At 41.5% G+C, this 18440-nt stretch overlaps 1 protein-coding gene and 1 non-coding gene across 3 annotated transcripts in view; both read left to right on the plus strand.

Moving 5' to 3' along the window:
- The first annotated feature begins 509 nt into the window (after positions 1–509).
- LOC138394896 (U4 spliceosomal RNA) lies at positions 510–649 on the plus strand. The gene has a single exon (XR_011235415.1). It is a non-coding gene; the product is annotated as a U4 spliceosomal RNA (small nuclear RNA).
- Positions 650–7236: 6587 nt separating this feature from the next.
- GNA12 (G protein subunit alpha 12) overlaps positions 7237–18440 on the plus strand; it is a 97163-nt gene continuing 85959 nt past the window's right edge. For both annotated transcript variants that reach the window (XM_069485833.1, XM_069485834.1), the window contains exon 1: positions 7237–7553. In XM_069485833.1, coding sequence (XP_069341934.1) covers positions 7248–7553 — 306 coding nt within the window. In that variant the 5' untranslated portion in view covers positions 7237–7247. The remainder of the gene's footprint in view (positions 7554–18440) is intronic.

Below are 18440 nucleotides of genomic sequence, written 5' to 3' on the forward strand. Positions count from 1 at the left end.
AGGGCTCCAAGAACACAAAAGCAGGAGCTATCAGGCATTCTTAAGGCTTAGAGCTGAACTGGCAGAATGTCACCTCTGCCACATTCTATTTGTCAAAATAAGTTTCAGCCCAATCCAGATTTAAGTGAAGAGGCTACACAAAGGCATGAATATGGGAGAAATGGTTATTTAATGTAATACAATAGACTACCACAATTGTATTTTTCAACTGCTTGAACTATCAATTACCAGAAGAGTTATGCTAAATCCACACCACACCCTAGAAGTGATGATGGATTTCTCAGTTTCTCCTTGATGTTCTGTCAATTTTTTGCCTTAAATATTTGAGGCTATGTTAATAGGTGGATTCCAGTTTAGAATCATTATATCTTACCTATGAATTAAAGATTTTATTGTATAAAATGACCCTCTTTATCAGTAGTAATTCTTTTAGACTTAAAATCTATTTTGTCTGCTATTAGTATTGATATGCCACATTCCTTTGGGTTAGAATTTGCCTGGTAAGCTTTAGCTTTGCGTAGTGGCAGTATCGTAGCCAATGAGGTTTATCTGAGGCGCGATTATTGCTAATTGAAAACTTTTCCCAATACCCGGCCATGACGACTTGCAATATAGTCGGCATTGGCAATTTTTGGCAGTCCCTAGGGGAATGAATAAAAAAAAAAAAGAATTCGCCTGGTAGATCTTTCCCCATTCTTTTGCTTTGGTCTTTTCTGGGTCCTTAGATGTGTCCTTTATAAGCAAGCATGTAGCTGGACCTTGCTTTTATTTTATTCAGCCTGACAGTCTTTGTCTTTTAACTATTTTAGTCTATTTACATTTGTTTTGGTGAGTTTTGTATTTGGATATATTTACACCTTATTGTTTTGCCCTATTTGTACTGATTTTAATCCGTATGCTTTTTTCTTCATTTCTCCCATTCTTTTGTAATCGACTGACTTTTGTTTTCTCATTTTACTTTTCCCTTCTGTTAATGTGGAATTTACACACTCTATTTTTCTCCTTTTGTGTTTACCCTAGAAATTTTACCATGAATATTTAACTTAACAAAGTTTAACATTAATAAAAACATTTATTCTCTTCTCAAATTGTTCAAAGATCTCAGAACACTTTGTGATGACTTCCTTCCCTACATATACGCCTTCAGTGTCCAGTATTTCAGTTTTTTTTCTCCTTAGCAAATTAGAGTTATTGTCATTAATACGGTCAATGACATGAATTACCTCCATGTTCACAAAACGTCTGCCATTCCTTTTAAGAATTTCCTTTTGAGATTATTTTTCCCTCTTCCTGAAACACGTTGTATTGGTTTTCTAGGGCTGCTGTAACCAAGCACCATAGACTGGGTGGCTTAAAAACAAATTTATGGCTGGGCGCAGTGGCTCACGCCTGTAATCCTAGCACTCTGGGAGGCCGAGGTGGGAGGATCGCTTGAGCTCAGGAGTTTGAGACCAGCCTGAGCAAATGTGAGACCCCATCTCTACTAAAAATAGAAAATAAAATTAGCTGGGCATGGTGGTAATCACCTGTAGTCCTAGCCACTGGGGAGCTGAGGCAGGAAGATCACTTGAGGCCAGGAGTTTGAGGTTGCTGTGAGCTAGGCCGACACCATGGCACTCGCCTAGGCAACAGAGTGAGAGACTCTGTCTCAAAAAAAAAAAAAAAAAGAAAGAAAGAAAGAAATTTATTTTCTCACAGTTCTGGAGGCTAAAAATCCAAACTTAAGGTGTCAGCATGGTTGGTTCCTCCTGAGGCCTCCCTCCTTGGCTTGTAGATGGCGTCTTCTCCCTGTGTCTTCAAACGTGGTCTACCTTCTGTGCATGGCGTCTGTGTCCAAATTTCCTTGTCTTATTAAGGACACCAGTCATATTGAATTAGGGCCCTCCCTCATGACCTCATTTTAACTTAATCACCTCTTTAAAGACCTCCATCTCCAAATATAGTCACCTCTGAGGTACTGAGAGGTTAGGATTCCAACATAGGAATTTTGGGGTGAGGGGTGGAGGAGGAGACACAATTCAGCCCATAACACACACTATTAGTATAAAATGATCATCTGTTTTTGCTTATTAAAAATATCTTTATTTTCCCAGTTTTCTTGGGAGATATTTTTACTGAGTTTACAATTCTAGGTTAATGTATTGTTTTCTCATGATGCTTTTAAGATATCATTATCCATCCGGCTTTCACTTTTGTCATTGAGATGTCAGCTCAGTTTATGTGGTTCCTTGAGGATTACATGAATTAGTGAATGCAAGTGCTCAGAACTGTGCCTGACACCTAGTAACTATTATATAAGTAGTAGTTATTATTATTTTCTCTCTGGGTGCTTTTACGATATCTTTGTCTTTGATGCCCTTCAATTTCACTATGGTAGATCTGGGGTTAGATTTCTTTTTATCTATTAAGCTAAGCATTTCATGTCATTTCTCAATTTAAAATTCCCAGCTATTATCTCTTCAACTATTACCTCTTCCTCATTTCTGTCCCTTCTGGTACTCTGTTTAGATACATGTTAGATCTTTTCCTCTCTTTCCTGTCTCTTTTTCTTCCATTCATCTTTTCCATACCTGTGTCTGTGTTGGGTTCAGTGTCATTTTTTCAGACCTATATTCCAGTTCATTCTTTTTCACCTGCGTTTTAACCTGCAATGTAACATAACTGTTAAGTCTCTAGTTCAAATATTTTTCATTTTTAGATGTATTATTTAGTTCTTTTCCCCATTTTTTATATTCTCTTATTTCTTACCAATACATTTAATATCCTCATTTCTTTAGAAATATTAGATACGTTTATTTGATGATCTATATTTGATGACTTCAATATCGCAGATCTTTGTGGGTGTGATTCTGCTGTCTGGTTTGGGCTGGCTTTCTTGTTATGCCTTATTTTCTTGTGTTAGGGTGTTTTTATTTTGTTTGTTTTTTTTTTTTTAATATGCACTCACTTTCCTTGGAACTTTATCTGATAAATGATTGATATCCATGCTGTTGGTTTTACTGGGTCATCCTTTCACTGAATGCAGACCCCTTTGTGGGCCGGGGTTTAGGCAGGGGGTCTCCTATCAGACTCCCACCTGGGATGAGCTCTGTTTCCCATCTCTGCAGGAGGAAAACAGAAGGTCAGATTTACAAGGGTTCAGCAGATATCTTCGGGGCAGCTGGAGACTTTACTACTTACCAGTTTAACTCTGAATTTCTGCTTTCACTTTGATTTTGGCCTCTGAAACTTTCTTAGGTCAGTGACACTAAAAAAAAAAAATGTTTTGAGTTGTTTGCACATTTTTAATTGTTGCTGCAGGAGGATTGTCTGGGTATTTGGCCCACTATACTGTCAGAAAAGGGAGTTGATTTATTATTTCTTTAAATGTTTCCTCTCTATCTCTTTCCCCCTCTTCTTTCTGGAACTGTTATCAGTCATGGGTTACAGCTCCTGGATCTCTCCTCTAACTCTCCGATTCTTCCTCTTACAATTTCCAACTCTTTATACTTTTCCTCTGGGTTTTGAGATGTTTCTTTCATCCTCTAGGTCTCTCATTTTGTTTTCAAGACTTCTTAATTGTTACCATTCTCTGTTCTATTCACTTTTTAAAAAATCATGATTTACTGTTGTGGCACAATGTGTTTGCATGCCATGAACAATTCTCCTAAGGTGGGATGATGATGGTGGGTAGTGGTGATGATGATATAAAGTTTCCATCTATTTACCACTATTTGAGATATTCTACTTTATCTTCTTCTCTCTGGCTCCTTGATCTCCTTAAGTCTATTTAAATTTTCTTTTTCTTACTCATAGCTCATTGACTTTCAGGGACCGCCTTTAGGGTCCCTTGTGCAAGATGTCGCTCCTTTTGTAAGGGCCAAAAGAAGCTCCCAGGTCTCAGCAGTGCTGCTGTTGGCAAGCTCCCATGTTCTGGGGTGGGGGAAATCCCAGTTCCCTCCCCGCATGCAGCTCTCCAACATTCTCCCAGGCCAGAGGAGCCTTACTAGGACCACACAAGGAGATCGCATGTGTGGGACCCAAAGGGATCCTGTTCTCTTGGGATCCTGGGCCCCCTCCCAGGCCTTTGAGCTGCTGATCCCTTCGTTCCCACCTAGCTGGAGAGGGAGAAAGTCTCACACGGCTGCTCCCTTTTCTGGAGATTCTAGGTGAGCTCCCTGTTTCACACCTACATTCCAGGCCCTGCCATCAGACCCTCCCATCAGACCCTCCCTCCTGGCTGCTCCTTAGCTCAGGAGGTAGAATTGAACACTAACTAGTTGGGAGGAGCATTCAGTCCACCCCTCCTGCCTCTATAATGATTTTTAAACAAGTGGTAGCCCAGGGAAGCATGTCTGTGGGCCATCTGTTTACAAATTTCAGTCTTGTGTATTCTTTTCAGGAATTGTAAGCTATTACATTTATATGGATGTACTAAATTTATTTAACCAGACCATTTCCCAAGTTTTTAATTTTAATATCATACAATATACTGTCCTTATAGATTCTTCATCATCATGCCATTATTATTGTGCTCAATTTGCAGTACCTGATTCCCAAATCTCCCTGATGATGATAATGTTACAACGTACTGAGTGCCTAATATGTGTTGGACCTTGTATGTGTTAACTTATTTAATACTTGTCATGGCCCTATTTTTATCCTGATTTTACAGATAAGGAAACTAAGTCTCAGAGATGTTAAGTGACTCATTCAAGGTCACACAGCTAGTATTAACAGATGGTGGAGCCAAACTTTAAAGGTCTCATGCTTTTCACAATCCTATATTATACATGGAGAAGGAACTGTCAGACTTCCAGTCCAGGCTCTGCAATTTACTAGTCATACTTCCCTTGACAAGCGATGTTAGCTGCCTGGGACCCAAATTCTTCTATTATAATCATCTCTGCCTTGCTGCCCTCCCAGCAGTGAGGAGAGGACAATTGAGATAATGCATGTGGAAGGACTTTAAAAATTATAGTATGCCATGCAAATGTATTGGGTATGCAAATAAGCTTCAAGCACTTTAGCCCATTGGCAAATGTGAAGGATATATCCAGAGACCTCATCAAATGTTCCAATTGGATACCGCTAACAGCATATAATTCTTCCCATAAAATGCCATGACATGTCCCTAAAAAAGTACGAGACCCTTTAAAACATTTAATGATTATATAAACAAGGCATAAAAGCTATTTATAAAGATTTAAAATTATTTGTGAATGTTGTCTGGAGCACGTGCTGAAACTGTTTTGTGAATCACCTTCTCATGGTTTCTTTTAAGTGAATGAGGAGTGAACCCTGGTTCTGCATTCCAGTCCACTCTTTATTGGTTCAAAATTCCTTAGTTCTGTCTCAGAAACACTACTTTCTTAGGCCTCTCTCATTTCTCTTCACTTCTATCTTAATACCTGTGCTTGGCTTTCATTAGGAGGCCATTTTCACAAAGAAACAAGACTTTCTTTTTAATCATTTTTCAAGGATTACAAAGTACTGGATAAGATGTTGATTCATGAGCGATAACAAATTCATACCATGATTTGTAACATTTGTAGCAAATGGAAAATGACATATATCATATGCATTCCAGATCCTTAGGGAAATTTAGATCTCTGAGTTAAATCCTTGAATATCATGGTTCTGTGGCAAAATGTAGGGAAGTATTTATGTAGGGAAGAATGTAGGGAAAAATGAATTTAGTCTCCACTTTACCCAATAATTTGAGCAGTCTGGCTCCCTAACTAATGTATATAAGTTTCTTGATGCAAAGGTTGTATCTTTTCCATCTTCAGATTCCTCTCCAGAAATCCCCAGTGCCTGTCATTTTCATTATGCAAAAATTATTTATAGAATGAAATGGAATCATTCAGTAATCATTTTTTCTATTGAGTACACCTGTCTCTAGGTAGCAGCAGAATGACATAGTAACAGTTCTAATTGGCCCTTGTGGGACTTGGGTTGGTCGCTTTTTTGCTAATCTTTTTGCTAATTGCATCCATCTGTACCTGGTGGAAAGGGAGGTTTGGAGAGGATAATCTTTAAGACCATGGTTCTCAAATCTGGCCAATCACGTGAAGATCTTAAGGGATAACTGAGCTCCTTCTAGGAGCTTCTGATTCGGTAGATCTTACAGGCAAGAATCTGTAATAAGACCAGCTGATGCTTATCAAGAACTTATTTTGAGCTAGGCACTGCGCTGTTTTGCAAGTTCATGTTCTCAGTTTATATCTTCACAATTGGAGGTAGTTTCTATTATCACTCCTATTTTGCAGATGAAGAAATTGAAGCTAAGAACAGCAAAAAGAAAAAGAAAAACTGCTTAAAAGGTTATGCAACTAGTACAACTAGTAACTGGTAAAGCGGAGATTCCAGCTCAGCCCCAGGAACTCCAGACCCCATTCTCTCTCAATCGCTATGCTATAGAAGAGCTTTTCGGGCAGCTTCTGGTGATTTTGATGATTAAGCCCCCCAGAGGCCCACGCAACTCTCAAACGAGAGTGCATGTGTTTGAAATTGACAACCCGTCCCTCTGCAGTGTTTCTGGAAGGAAAATGGTTTTGGAACAGGACCATCAGAAGAAATAAGACGAGCAGCTAGACCCTCATCGGCATTTCGCAGCTTTGGGCCAACGTCCTCGTACACTTCGCGAGGTCCCTAGTCTCACAGGCTAACTGGACCTGGGAACCAAGGCAGACTCTTTCTGTACACCTGGCACTTCTGGTCACGCCCCGTTCCGTGAAGCCCCAATCCCAAGCTCGTTCTCCATGATTGATGTAACCTCAGAGCAATTACAATTGGCCATGGCGGACGGTCGCTCCGCCTCCTCGACGACCCCGCCTCCCTTTCATTCTGAAAGAAAGAATCTCGGCCTGGGAGTCCAATGAGAAGCGCCCCCACCCCAAAGATCCCGCCTCTTTCGGCGCCGACCCCGCCCCGAGGGCGGGAGGGATGCCCGCCTCCCGAGGCGGGGCAGACCAATCGAAGAGCTCGCTCGGCCAGACGGACAGCAGCCAGCCCAATCCGACAGGCCTCGCCGGCGCCGCCCCGCCCCGCCGCGCCCCTCCCCCGCCCCTTAGCCGGGCCCGAGCGGCGGCCGGGCGGGTGCGGGCCTCGCAGCGGCGTTGGCGGCGGCGGCGGACGCGGTCTGAGGGGAGCGGCGGGCTAGCGGCGCGGGGCGTGGGGCGGCGCCTCGGCCCGGCTCGCGCTCGCCGGCGGGCGCGTCCATGGCCCCCGGGCCCGGGCGGGGCGCGGCCGCGGCCTGAGGGGCCATGTCCGGGGTGGTGCGGACCCTCAGCCGCTGCCTGCTGCCGGCCGAGGCCGGCGGGGCCCGCGAGCGCAGGGCGGGCGGGGCGCGCGACGCGGAGCGCGAGGCCCGAAGGCGCAGCCGCGACATCGACGCGCTGCTGGCCCGCGAGCGGCGCGCCGTGCGACGCCTGGTGAAGATCCTGCTGCTGGGCGCGGGCGAGAGCGGCAAGTCCACCTTCCTCAAGCAGATGCGCATCATCCACGGCCGAGAGTTCGACCAGAAGGCGCTGCTCGAGTTCCGAGACACCATCTTCGACAACATCCTCAAGGTGAGCTCGCCCCGCCCGCCCACACACCTGCGCCCAGGTGGGGCGCCCGGGCCGGCCGTGCCCGCGGCCTTTTTGTGGCGGGTCTGCGGCGCTGGCCCGGCTCCCTTCATTGTCCGCTCCCCGGGCCCTGGACCCCCGGCCGGCCGTTTCCCCAGCCCCACCTGGGCGGCCCGGTGCCCCCAGGCGGTCTTGGGGGCGACTTTAGCGCAGCGCACCCGGGATGCTCAGCTCTGGGCCGCCTGCGCATCCCGGGCCTGGTGGGCCGGTGGGAGTGGGAAAGCTGGCTGACTTCTGGGGATTGGGGGACGGGCGAATCCTGGTACTGGAGAAAGCCCCCTTCTCGCAGGGTGGCATCTGCCCGTTGCCCACTTGCAGCTTGGTGGGATGGGGAGCCCAAATCGCCCTGCCATCCCGCAAGCTCCGACGAACAATGTAGCCTGGAGGAAAACCGGCCACGAGTCTCTCTTTTTAAACTTTTAGTAGGAAAATTTCAAACATGTACAAAAGTAGAGAAAATTGAAGGAGCTGTAACGTACCCCATCCCCAGTCTCAACCATGATCATGTTCCGTGCCAATCCCGTGCACCTATGCCCTCCCCACAAGATCTCTTGGCAGATCCCAGACTTCGTGTGGTTGCATTAGACAACGTTGCAGTATGTGTCGCTGAAAGATAAGGCCTTCTTGTAAAAACATAACCACAGTACCGTTAGCAAACTGAAAAATTAGTAATGCCTCCTTAATATCACCAAATATCCAGTCTGTGTTCAGATGTCCTCTGTTGTGGCATAATTGTTTTGTTTGTTTGAATCCAGATACAACTAAAATCCTTGCAGTGTGATTCGTCTTCAGGTTCTCCCTCTGTCTCTGGCCATGTTTGTGAGAGAAACTGTAACATCAACAAAGTCTGGGTTCCGGTCTCACCACTTCGAGCCTGTGCTAAGGGCCCCAAAGAAAGGAAATCTGGAGAAAACTGATGATGAGGGGAAAGCAGAGTGTCCTGCACCTAGATACCATTTTGTTTTGTTTTGCTTTTTAGTTTTATCTCTACCCTTTTCTTGTCCCCTCACCACTTTTTTCCAAGCCTGTTTTGGGGAAACCAAGTTACAGGTATGAGAAAAGTTTGTCTCAAAGCAGAGGTGGAGAGAAGTTTGTCATACCAGAAAACCTGCCTAGAGACTAGATTTTATGGTGCCAGAGGGATTTTAAATTTAGCAAAGGGCTGTAGAAACCCATCTGGTACATTTCTTCCACTTCAACCACAAGGACGCTCCAGCTGAGCCCTGGAGATGAAGAGAGTCCTTACTGGGATCTCTGTGCTGGAACCCTGGGCTCCAGACTTCCGGGCCAGTATTCCCACTCTACGTATTTGTTATTAAAATGTTTCATAACATTAAGCACCATAGACTGGGTGGCTTAAAAACAAATTTATGGCTGGGTGCAGTGGCTCACGCCTGTAATCCTAGCACTCTGGGAGGCCGAGGCGGGTGGATCGCTCAAGGTCAGGAGTTCGAGACTAGCCTGAGCAAGAGTGATACCCCGTCTCTGCTAAAAATAGAAAGAAATTGTATGGACAACTAAAATATATATATATATATATACAAAAAATTAGCCAGGCATGGTGGCGTATGCCTGTAGTCCCAGCTACTCGGGAGGCTGAGGCGGTAGGATCGCTTAAGCCCAGGAGTTTGAGGTTGCTGTGAGCTAGACTGACGCCACGGCACTCACTCTAGCCCCGGCAACAGAGCGAGACTCTGTCTAAAAAAAAAAAAAAAATGTTTCATTTAGACATAGCTCTTTTAGGATTGTGAGGGGAAAAAAAATAATTTGAATGATAAAACATCCCTTTTCGTTTCACCTCTTTCAAAAGCCTCTCAGTGAATTAGAGCTCTGGCCAAATATTTCATAAACTTTAAAGACTAGGTGCCCAGTGTCAGTCACTGGGGATGGATCGTGTGTTTAAAATTCCCCTCATTTTCTGGGGTGAAGTGCATTTGATTGTCTCTCAGGACCTACCCTCTAACTTCCCTGTCAAAGATCCTGATTTTATTTTTGCTGCTTTCCTGGACCTCACATTTAAGTAAAAGCAGAGATTTGGCTATCTGCAGTTTCTTTCAACTCAGGAGGTGGGGAAAAGATTCAGAACATAGAATCTTAAATCTAAATCAGTGTGTTAGTGTGTTTTATAAAACTCAGTCTTAACCTTTTCCTGATGCATATAAACATTAACTTTTACTCACTTATCAACAGAAACAAGATGAGTTAACTAGTTAGTATTTTTTTTTATTAATTATAGTTCCACACTAAACTCACTAGTTAGAAATTCATCTTTCAATTTAAAACCAAAAATCCTTCCCTTCCCCCCAACCCCTCACCCTTTTTATTTGGACAGATCCCCTCAGAAAGAGAGTTTAAATTGCTTTGTGCTTTAGTAGTGGACATTTGAGTGATACTGTCCAGAATAATATTTGTGTCTATGTAGAGATTTAGCGTTAACAGGCTATTTTTAAGCACTGTGTGCTATGAACATTGTGCCAGGTCCTTTCATATATAGTATTTAATTTTCAGAATGCTCCAGATGGTATTATCTCATTTAGCCAATGAAGAAATTGATAAGAGTTTAAAATCTGCTCAAGGTCAGTTGTCTAATTAGCAGGTGGCAGAGCTGGAATCCAAACGTGATTTTTTTTTTTTTAATAAAACTTTTGTTTTCGAAATAATTGTAGAATCCTATGTGGTTGTAAGAAATAATAGAGATCCCATGTACCCTCCACCCATTTTCCCTCAGTGGTAATATCTTGTAAAACTATAAAATAGAATCTTATAACCAGGATATTGGCATCGATACAATCAAGATGCAGAACATTTCCATCCCTGTAAGGATCCCTGATGTGGTCCTGTTATAGCCAATCAGTCCCCCTTACCCTGCCAGACCCTGGTGATGACTAATCTATTGTCTAATTCTATAATTTTCTCATTTCAAGAATATTATATAAATGGAATCATGCAGAATGTGACCTTTTGGAATTGGCTTTTATCACTGAGCCTAATTCCCTGGAGATTCACCCAAGTGGTTCTGTGTATCAATAGTCCCTGCCTTTTTATTGCTGAATAGTATTCCATGGTATGGATTTACCACAGTACACCATTTAACTATTTACCTATTGGAGGACATCTGGGTTATTTCCAGTTACTGCCCATTATGAAGAAATCTTCTCTGAACATGTATGTACGTTTTTGTATATACATAGGTTTTTATGTATCTGGGATAAATGCCTAAGAGTGCAATTGCTGGGTTGTATGGTAGTTAAAAAATTTTTCCAACGTGGCTGTACCATTTTACATTTCCATCAGCAATGTATAAGAGATCCAGTTTCTCCACATCCTTGCCAGCATTTGGTGTTGTCACTATTTGTTATTTTAGCCATTCTGATAGGTGTGTAGTGACACTTTATTGTGATTTTAATTTGCATTTCCCTCATCGCTAATGATGTTGAACATCTTCTCACGTGTTTAATTGCCATCTGTTTATCCTCTTCAGTGAAATACCTCTTCGTGTTTTTTACCCATTTTTTGATTAGGGTGCTTTTTTTTTTTTTTTTTTGAGATGGGATGTCACTATGTTGCCCAAGCTGAACTCCTGGCTTCAAGTGGACCTTCTGCCTCAGCCTCCTAAGTAGCTGGGATTACAGGTGTGAGCCACCATGCCCAGCTATGGTTGCTTTTTTAAAAAAAAATTGTTGAGTTTCAAGGGTTCTTTATATATTCTAGTTACCAGTCCTTTGTCAAATGTGTAGTTTGCAAATGTTTTCTCCCAGTCTATAGCTTGTCTTCTTATCCTCTTAATAGGATCTTTAATTTCAATGAGGTCCAGTTTATCAGTTTTTCCTTTTAGGCATCATAGTTTTGATACCAAGTTTAAGAACTCTTTGCTTAGCCCAAGATCCTGAAAGTTTTATTTTTTTTCTTGAAAATTTTATAGTTTGACATATAAATTCATGATATATTTTGAGTTAATTTTTGTATAAAGTATGAGTGTTAGCTGAAAGTTCATTTTTCTGCCTTCTGGTGTTCTAATACCATTCGTTGAAAAGACCATCCTTCTTCCATTGAATTGCTTTTGTACCTTTGTTGAAAATCATTTGAGCGTATTTGTGTACTTCTATTTCTGGGTTCTTTGTTCTGTGTCATTGATCTCTTGTCTTTCTGCCAGTATCACACTGTGTTGATTACTATAGCTATATAATGGGCTTTAATATCAGAGTGATTTTTCCCACTTTTTTAAGATTGTTTTAGCTATTCTAGGGCCTGTGTCTTTTTTCAATATAAGTTTTAGAATAAACTTGTCTGTGTCTGCAACAACAGCAAAAAGAACTTGTTGGGATTTTGATAGCAATTGCATTCAACCTATAGATCAGTTTGGGGAGAATTGACATCTTTACTATGTTGAGTCTTCCAATTTATGAACACAGAATGTCATTTATTTAGGTCTTCTTTGATTTTCTTCCATCAGCATTTCGTATTTTTCAGCATTATATCCTATTCATGTTTTATTAAATCTATACCTAAGTATTTCATTTTCTTTAAAGCAATTATAGATGATATTTGCTTTTATTTTCAGTTTACGTATGCTTGTTGTTAGTGTATAACAATGTGATTGATTTTCATATCTTGATCTTGTGTCCCATGACATTGCTGAACACAGTGGTTCTAAGAGCTTCCCTGTGGATTTCTTGGAATTTTCTACCCAGATCATCATGTTATCTGCAAATAAGGAGGTTTTTTTCTTCTTTTCCAATAGATAGATGTTTTATTTCTTTTTCTTGCTTTATTGTGATGGCTAGAATTTTCATTGTTGAATAGTGGTAAACACAGTGATATCTGTTTCTTTCCTGATATTGGTGATTTGTGTCTTCTCTATTTTTTTCAGTCTTCATAAGGTTTATCAGTTTTATTGACTTTTTTTTTTTTCCTAAAAGAACCAGCCTTTTAGTCCATTAATTTTTCTATGTGGTTTTCCTGTTTTCAGTTTCATTTATTTTTGTTCTTTATTATTATTCCTTCCTTCCTTCTTGCTTTGGGTTTATTTTGGTCTTTTTTTTTTTTTTTTTCCTAGTTTCTTGAGGTAGAATCTTACTTTCTGAGACCTTTCCTTTTTTCTAATATAAACTTTTTAAGTGCTATTAATTTCCCTCTTGGCATTACTTTATCTGTGTCCACATATTTTGGTATGTTCTGCCTTGATTTTTATTCACTTTCATGTGTATTTTATTTCCTTCAAGATGTCTTCTATGACCCATGGATTATTTATTTAGAAGTATGTTGTAGTTCCCAAGTGTTTAAAGATTTTCCTGTTACCTGGTTTTGAGTACTAGTTTGACTCCATTATAGTCAGAGAACATACTTTATATCATTTCAATTCTTTTAAATTTGTTAAGGTTTGCTCCATGGTCCATTTGGCATATGTTCTGTGGTCCTGTGTTGGGGAATGTTCCAGAGCCACTTGAAAAAAATGTGTATTCTGTTGTTTGGTGTAGTGTTCTATATATCAGTTAGATCCTGTTGATAGTGATACTGAGTTCTGTATCCTTGCTGATTTTATGTTTAGTAGTTCTAAATAGAACAGTAAAACCATCAGTTCTGTCAGTTGCTGAGAGTGGGGTGTTGAAGTCCCCAACTATAATTGCGGATTTGTCTATTTTTCCTTTGGTTCTATCTGTTGTTGCTTCATGTATTTTGAGGTTCTACTGTGTGGTACATAAACATTTAGGATTGTTAGGTCTTCCTGGTAGATTAACTCTTTTCCAATAATTTTCTTTGCTCTGAAATTTGCTTTACCAGCTACTTTAATATAGCCACTCCTATTTTTATTAATGCTTTCATGATATATTTTTCCATCCTTTTATTTTCAACCTATCTATGGTGTTGTTTTGAAGTTTTATATAGACCGCATATTGTTGCATCACACTTTTTCTATTAATTAGCTGGTATATTTAGGTTATTTACACTTAAAGTAAGGTCATTGTATGTGAGGGAATAATATACCCATTTTATATTTTTGGTTTTTGTTCTGTTCTTTCTTGTGAGTTATTTAAACATGTTTTAGGATTCTATCTTGATTGATTCATTCATTTTTTAGTATAACATTTTATATCATTTTCTTGAACCCGTGATCACAAGAAATCCTCCCACCTCGGCCTCCCAAAGTGCTGGGATTAGGGGCACAAACCTCTGTGCCAGGCCTACTTTGTATCATTTTCTTGGTAGTTGCTCTAGGTTTACAATATATGTATATGTAATTTATCCCAGTCTACTAGCATTGGTGTTTTACAACTTTAAGTGTAGAAACTTTACTTTTATTTAGGTCCCTTATCCTTCCCACTTATAAAATATAAACATCTTAGTATTTCCTATTAGACTTTGAGCACTACATCAGGTGGTTTTACTTCATCAAATATGATTTTTAAAACTCATAAGAAGTAGGATAATATGTCCTTTTTGCCCTCTTTTTATGTTTTATATTTATCCCTCTTTTTACCTATTCTGATGGTCATCTTTCCTTTCTGAAGTTCTAAGCCTTCCTCCATTGTCATTTCCTTTCTATTTAGAGAACCTCCTTTAGCCATTTTTTAAGGATAAGTTTGCTTGCAACAAATTCTCTCAGCTTTCCTTTGTCCAAGAATGTCTTTATTTCCTTTCATTGTTGAAGAATATCTTCACCACCTGTAGAATTCACACTGACAATTCTTTTAGTACTTAAAAAATGTACCACATTCTTCTGTCCTCCATAGTTTCAGAAGAGAAATCTACTGTCATTTAAATTGGTCTTCCTTTGTAAGTTAAATGTTTTATTTCTCTGGCTGCTTTTATAGTCTTTTGTCTTTAGTTTCCAAAAGTTTCATTATGATTTGTCTTGGCATAGATTTCTTTCAGTTTATTATATTTGGGGTTTACTTAGCTTCTTGAATCTGTACATTTATGTCTTTTGCCAAATTTGAAAGTTTTCAGCCATTATTTCTTCAAATATTCTCTCAGTCCTACTCTCTCTCTCCTCTTCTGGGACTCTGATGATAGGTCTGTTAGCACTTTTGTTATTGACCTCCAGGTCCCTGAGACGCTATTGCCTTATTGAGTGGGGTTGTGACATCAGCTCCCCTCTGGGCCTGCCCGATACCAGGGAAGGGGAGAGGGGTAGCAGAGTGACAACCAGCCCATCCTCCCAGCACCACCTTCTGCCTCATTGGTCCTGGGTGAGGCTGGAGGCTCAGTTCCCCAACTAGGCCCTGCTGGTGTGGGAAGTAGAGCACCTCCTGCTTTTTCCAGGCAGAGGATGGGAGGTTAGATCCCTGCTTGGCCCTGGTGGACCAAGGTTAGATCCCACTACCTGGTGGGCTACTTGCATCATGCCTCCTGATTCCTTGGGGCAGTAAGAGGTTAACACTTCCCTGTCAACCCCACTGAAACCTCAGTGGGTGGTTTATATGGTTTTTCTGTTGGTATTTGGCTGGACTAGGGTGGACATTGCCAAAAGGTCTTCTGTTGTAAGACCACCCTTTTCTGGGTCCTTTGGCTATGGGAACAGGCTCTTCTTGGAGCTCTTTTCCTCTGTGCCTTTTGGCTGTTCCAGTTTGGAGGCTTCTGCAGTACCCTGTCCTGGATGGTAGGAGGCAATAAGGACACCTAGGGAGCCCACTGCTATGTCATTGCTCAAGTCCTGAGATCCCCAGGCAGCCTGCCTCCTCCTTTCTACCTTCTTTCCTATGCTTGCTTGTTGGGTTATTTCCAGAGTGTTTTTTAGCTTTAAGGAGGCAGACCTGGGAGGAATGTAGCTCCTCCAGCTTGGAAGTCTCTGTCGTCCTGGTCTTTTGGATCCATGTTCAGGGCTCTTCCTTCATGATCACAGTGATGCCTGAATTTGAACATAGGATTTTTGTGACTTCATTACCTGCTATTCTCTGCGATTAGTTACTTGAATCTACTAGTTGCTTTGACTTGTAGCTTTCAAGTTGACATGTTGATTACTTTAACCAAATCATTTAAGGGGAGCAGTATTTGACCTTCAGTCATTGTCATGTGATATTTGGAGTATAGCTGTGCTTGATGCTAGATAGTGTTCTGTTGACAACTGTGTAATAAGAGAAATTATAAGCTAAGAGTGGCCCTGCATGGATCGTATCAGTTTTAAATGGAACTGAAGATTTAAACTTAAGGCTTATCTAGAGATGTAATTATAGGGTGATCTTCAAACCAAAGAAGCCAACATTGTGTAATGGATCTGGTGCTTAACTTGCATCACCTGAAGGGCCGTGTCATTCCATAAAGACAGGTGGACTCATTTCATGCTGTAACTATTACAGTTTGTGTTTAAACAAAACAGATGGAGTCTTCTTTGCATCTTTTGTCAAGTGGACTGGACAAAGCAGCTGCTTATTATAAACTGATTCTCCTTTGAGGGTGAGCAGAGTATGAATAGTAGTTGCTGACCATGTGATAGGTTAGTTTTTATGTTTCTTTTGCAAATTAAGATATTAATATTTGTCTCTACATTAGGGTCAATGTTCAGGTATGTCCAGGTACATTGGTTTTACAGAGTGGAAAACATTATGTTATTTGCATTCTCTGTTAGTATGAGAAGCCAGCACTTTATACATTGGTTCATTGAACTGGATTTGTTTAGAATTTGAGCTCTGGAAGTGCAGCATCTGTAGGACCAAAAAGAAACAGTAGTTACTCTTGGGAGTGTTTGCAAGTGGATAGAAAGTCACTAGAGAGCAGTTCATCTAGTTGTTCTGGATGTCAAGGAGAGGAAAATGTCCCTGACCTCTGAAGCAGAGGCCAGGTAGATGGCAGCTCTTCCTGAGCTTTGGCATCCTTTTTACTGTCTAGTCTAAAAGCCACGACACCAGCTTTGTCGAGTTGGCCCTGTTACATCAGACCACAGCAGCAAAGGCTAACAATAATGGGTATTCACTGGTGTTCGCCAGTGCACTAGGCCTTAGGTAGTCAAATAACTACTTACACTGAGCTGAGCAGAAACTATTCGCCATGGGCGCACGCTCAGGCTCAAAGAATTTGTGTTAATACTGTCATTGCCTTGGTGGAGTGTTCCAGTGACGGTCTATGGTATGGTTTCCACCAAGCCCTCAAGTGCCTGTTTGTGGCAGTCAAATGGAGTTTCCCTGCTATTGCCTGGGAGAGGCCAGGCTAGATGCTGAGTCCACAGGAAGACCTGTGTTGTTCAGAGCCAGGCACTTTGTGCTGCGCTGTGTACACAGTGGTGAGTGGAAGAGACACAGTCCTGGCCTCATGGAGTTTATTCCTTAGTTGGCTTCTCAGGGGACAGGAAACACAGGAGGACAGGGCATGAGACAGAACATCACTGCTTAAGTCACTTGGAGGACAGGGAAGCCCTTGCCTAGCTGAAGGAGGCCATTAGACCGTCTGTAGGATGTGTGAAGGCATTCATCCAGACTAGTGTAGCAATATCCTGAGGCCAAAATCAATGATTCAGACTGCTGAGGAATTTGTAACAAAACAGTTCAATGCTCAGTATTGGTCAAGGTGAGCATACCTCCATAGTCATTGCCAAAACACCATGGGATGCAAATTGCATTATTTGTCAAGGTGAAATTTTGTTCATCTTCGTAGACAAAATACACAGTGTTCCAAGAGAAAGACTTGACATTAACCAAGCAAGGAAAGGGAGTAATTATTTAAAGTCTTCACCTTACTTCTGGTTTCCATTATAGGTAAGAGGAAATAGCTAATTCAGATGCTTGTTTTTACAATTTTTATATACTTATTAACAGGATTTTAAATCTGTTATCCACTCATATTCAGTTTTATGTCTACAATTCTTGGCACATACAAGATGACCAATAACTATTGTTATTATTTATATTTTTCAAGAAAATGAAGTTCCGTATTTCCGTTTGAGGCTGGGGAAAGGAAATGTTTGTCCCTCGGGTTCTGATGACTTGATTGAATAAATGTAGGTTGAAAACTCTGTTAAAAGTGTGGAGTGATGTGGAACAGGAAGAGAAACTCCCCGGGAGATTAGCTGGTCAGAATTGAGAAATAGAAAACTGGTCATTTACCTTCTTATCAGTACATAGTTGGTACGGCTATAAAGTAATGAGACTGTTTTTAAACAAACATACCAGAACTACCAGAACATGCTATTTAATGCAGATGTCTCATTAAAAGTAATCATCTTGGGAAGCCAAGTCAACAAATACCTATTTGTGAACTTAATAAATGTTTGTTTATGTGCTACACACTGCAGAAGCTGCAAAGATGGCGCAGACAGCCAGCCTAGAAGGAGTGATAAATACCTTCTCTGTGTGATGGGAGCACCGTGTCTGTTATCTCATTTGATCCTTAAGTAACCCTGTAAGCTTAGGTTGGGGTTTTACCCTGATGGGAGGGATTTCCATTTTTCTAGCCCCATGTTTCTCTGTGGTGAGATTCCAGCTACTGTGATTCTCTTGCCTTCTCTTGCCATACCTCGTCCCCCTTTGTTCAGAGGAGGAGGAGTGACTTGCCTGACTGGTGAGTTTTGGAGAAGGCTGGGCCCAGTGCCCTCCAGGTTCTTCCTTCAGGAGCCACCCTGCCTGCAGGGAGCATGTTTCTCACTTCTTCCTGCCACAAGCTGAAGGGGGCCACCTTGCCTGCGTTTGTCCAGCAGTGCCAGTGGGCAGGCCTACTTGGCTGAGATCTGAAACCTAATTCTTTAATAAGAAAGCCAATATTTTGGCCGGGCGCGGTGGCTCACGCCTGTAATCCTAGCACTCCGGGAGGCCGAGGCGGGTGGATTGCTCAAGGTCAGGAGTTCGAGACCAGCCTGAGCAAGAGCGAGACCCCGTCTCTACTAAATATAAAAAGAAATTA

This window comes from Eulemur rufifrons, chromosome 14 (genome assembly GCF_041146395.1).
Source record: "Eulemur rufifrons isolate Redbay chromosome 14, OSU_ERuf_1, whole genome shotgun sequence".
Taxonomy (NCBI): domain Eukaryota; kingdom Metazoa; phylum Chordata; class Mammalia; order Primates; family Lemuridae; genus Eulemur; species Eulemur rufifrons.